Source organism: Palaemon carinicauda, chromosome 18 (genome assembly GCF_036898095.1).
Source record: "Palaemon carinicauda isolate YSFRI2023 chromosome 18, ASM3689809v2, whole genome shotgun sequence".
In the NCBI taxonomy this organism is placed as follows: Eukaryota; Metazoa; Arthropoda; class Malacostraca; order Decapoda; family Palaemonidae; genus Palaemon; species Palaemon carinicauda.
This window is the reverse complement of record NC_090742.1, coordinates 66,924,794-66,927,214: the sequence shown is the minus strand read 5'-3', so window position 1 is coordinate 66,927,214 and position 2,421 is coordinate 66,924,794. Positions and strand designations below refer to the sequence as shown.

Sequence of the window (2,421 nt, the reverse complement as noted above, 5' to 3'; positions counted from 1 at the left end):
TAAAGAGGTCCTCTTCTCCTAACTCTAGTAAAGAGGGCCGTCTTCTCCTCACCGTAGTAAAGACGGCCCTCTTCTCCTTACTCTAGTAAAGAGGTTCTCTTCTCCTCACCCTAGTAAAGAGGGCCCTCTTCTCCTTACTCTAGTAAAGAGGGCCCTCTTCTCTTTACTCTAGTAAAGAGGCCATCTCCTCACCCTAGTAAAGAGGGCCCTCTTCTCCTTACTCTAGTGAAGAGGTCCTCTTCTTCTAACCCTAGTAAAGAAGGCCCTCTTCTCCTTACTCTAGTAAAGAGGTCCTCTTCTCTTCACCCTAGTAAAGAGGGCCCTCGTCTCCTAACTCTAGTGAAGAGGTCCTCTTCTTCTAACCATAGTAAAGAAGGACCTCTTCTCTTTACTCTAGTAAAGAGGCCCTCTTCTCCTCACCCTGGTGAGTTGATGGTAATTCTATATGTAAACTTATATACTTTTATTTTCTGACCCTGCTTTAGAGGACCCCTTCTCATGGAGGTCTATTTCTCTTGGAATCTACCTTTTCTTGGAGGTTCCCTTCCCTTGGAGGCCCCTTCTCATGGAGGTTGCGTTCTCTTGGAGGTCTCCTTCTCTTGGAGGCCCCGTTCTCATGGAGGCCTCTTTCTCTTGGAGTCCCCCTTTTCTTGGAGGTTCCCTTCTCTTGGAGGCCCCTTCACATGGAGGTCGCGTTCTCTTGGAGGTCGGTCTCCTTCTCTTGGAGGCCCCGTTCACATGGAGGCCTCTTTCTCTTGGAGGCTCCTTTCTCTTGGAGGTCACCTTCTCTTGGAGGCTCCCTTCTCATGGAGGCCCCCTTCTCATGGAGGTAGCCTTCTCTTGGAGGTTCCCTTCTCTTGGAGGTACCCTTCTCTTGGAGGTTCCCTTCTCTTGGAGGTCCCCTTTCTCCTGGAGGTCCCCTTTCTCTTGGAGGTCCCATTCCCCTTGGAGACCCCTTCTCTTGGAGGTCCCCTTTCTCTTGGAGGCCCCTTTCTTTTGGGGGTCCCCTTTCTCTTGGAGGACCCCTTCTCATGGAGTCCCCTTTCTCTTGGAGGTACCCTTCTCTTGGAGGTTCCCTTCTCTTAGAGGTCCCCTTTCTCCTGGAGGTCCCCTTTCTCTTGGAGGTCCCATTCTCCTTGGAGACCCCTTCTCTTGGAGGTTCCCTTTCTCTTGGAGGTCCCCTTCTCTTGAAGGCCCCTTTCTTTTGGGGGTCCCCTTTCTCTTGGAGGACCCCTTCTCATGGAGGCCCCGTTCTCTTGGAGGTACCTTTCTCTTGGAGGTCCCCTTCTCTTGGAGGCCCTATTCTCATGGAGGTCCAGTTCGCTTGCAAGCCCCCTTCTCAAGGAGGCCCCTTTCTCTTGGAGATCCCCTTCCCTTGGAGGTTCTCTTCTCTTAGAGGCCCCCCTTCTCATGGAGGCCACTTTCTCTTGGGAGTCCCTTTCTCCCGGAGGCCCCCTTCTCTTCGAGGCCCCGTCCTCATGGAGGCCCCTTTCTCTTGGAGGTCCCCTTCTCTTGGAAGCCCCCTTCTCGAGGAGGCCCCTTTCTCTTGGAAGTCCCTCTCTCCTGGAAGCCCCCTTCTCTTAGGGACCCCCTTCTCTTGGAGGCCCCATTCTAATGGAGGTCCCCTTCTCCTGGAAGCCCCTTTCTCTTGGAGGTCCCCTTTGTCATGGAGATCCCCTTCTCTGGGAGGTTCTCTTCTCTTGGAGGCTCCCCTTCTCATGGATGCCCCTTTCGTTTGGAAGTCCCTTTCTATTGGAGGCTTTCTTTTCTTGGAGATTTCCCTCTTATGGAGATCCCGTTCTCTTAGATGGCCCCTTTCTTGGAGCCCATTTCTCTTAGGGGTTCCCTTCTTTTGGAGGTCCCTTTCTCTTGGAAGTCCCCTTTCTCGTGAAGGCCCCCTTCTCATGGAAGTCCCGTACTCTTGGAGGTCCCTTTCTCTTGAAGGCCACATTCTCATGGAGGCCTCTTTCTGTTGGAGGTCCTTTTCTCTGGAGGTGTCCTTGTCTTGAGGCCCCCTACTCATAGAGGTCGCATTCTCTTAGAAGCCCCCTTCTCTTGGAGGTCCCATTCTCTTGGAAGCCCCCTTCTCAGGGAGATACCCTTCTCTTGGAGGTCTCATTCTCTTGGAGGTCCCTTCTCTTGTAGGGCCTCTTTCTCTTGGAGGTCCCCATCTCTTAGAGACCCCTTTCTCAGGGAGATACCCTTCTCTTGGCGGTCCTCTTTCTCTTGCTGGTCCCCTTCTCTTGGAGGTCCCCTTTCTCTTAGAGGTTCCCTTGTCATGGAGGCCCGTTTCTCTTGAAGGTCCCCTTTTTCTTGGAGGTTCACTTCTCATGGCGGTACTGTTCGCTCAGAGGCCCCCTTCTCTTGTAGGAGCCCCTTCTCTTCGAGGTCCCCTTCTCTTAGAGGCCCCCTTCTCATGAA

General features: G+C 53.1%; 1 protein-coding gene across 1 annotated transcript; it reads right to left on the bottom strand.

The window, feature by feature from the left end:
* Positions 1–1,408: 1,408 nt before the first annotated feature.
* On the bottom strand, positions 1,409–2,023 carry LOC137657345 (pre-mRNA-splicing factor 38B-like). Its single transcript, XM_068391681.1, has one exon. The coding sequence runs from the start codon at positions 2,021–2,023 to the stop codon at positions 1,409–1,411; it is 615 nt and encodes a 204-aa protein (XP_068247782.1).
* Positions 2,024–2,421: the final 398 nt, after the last annotated feature.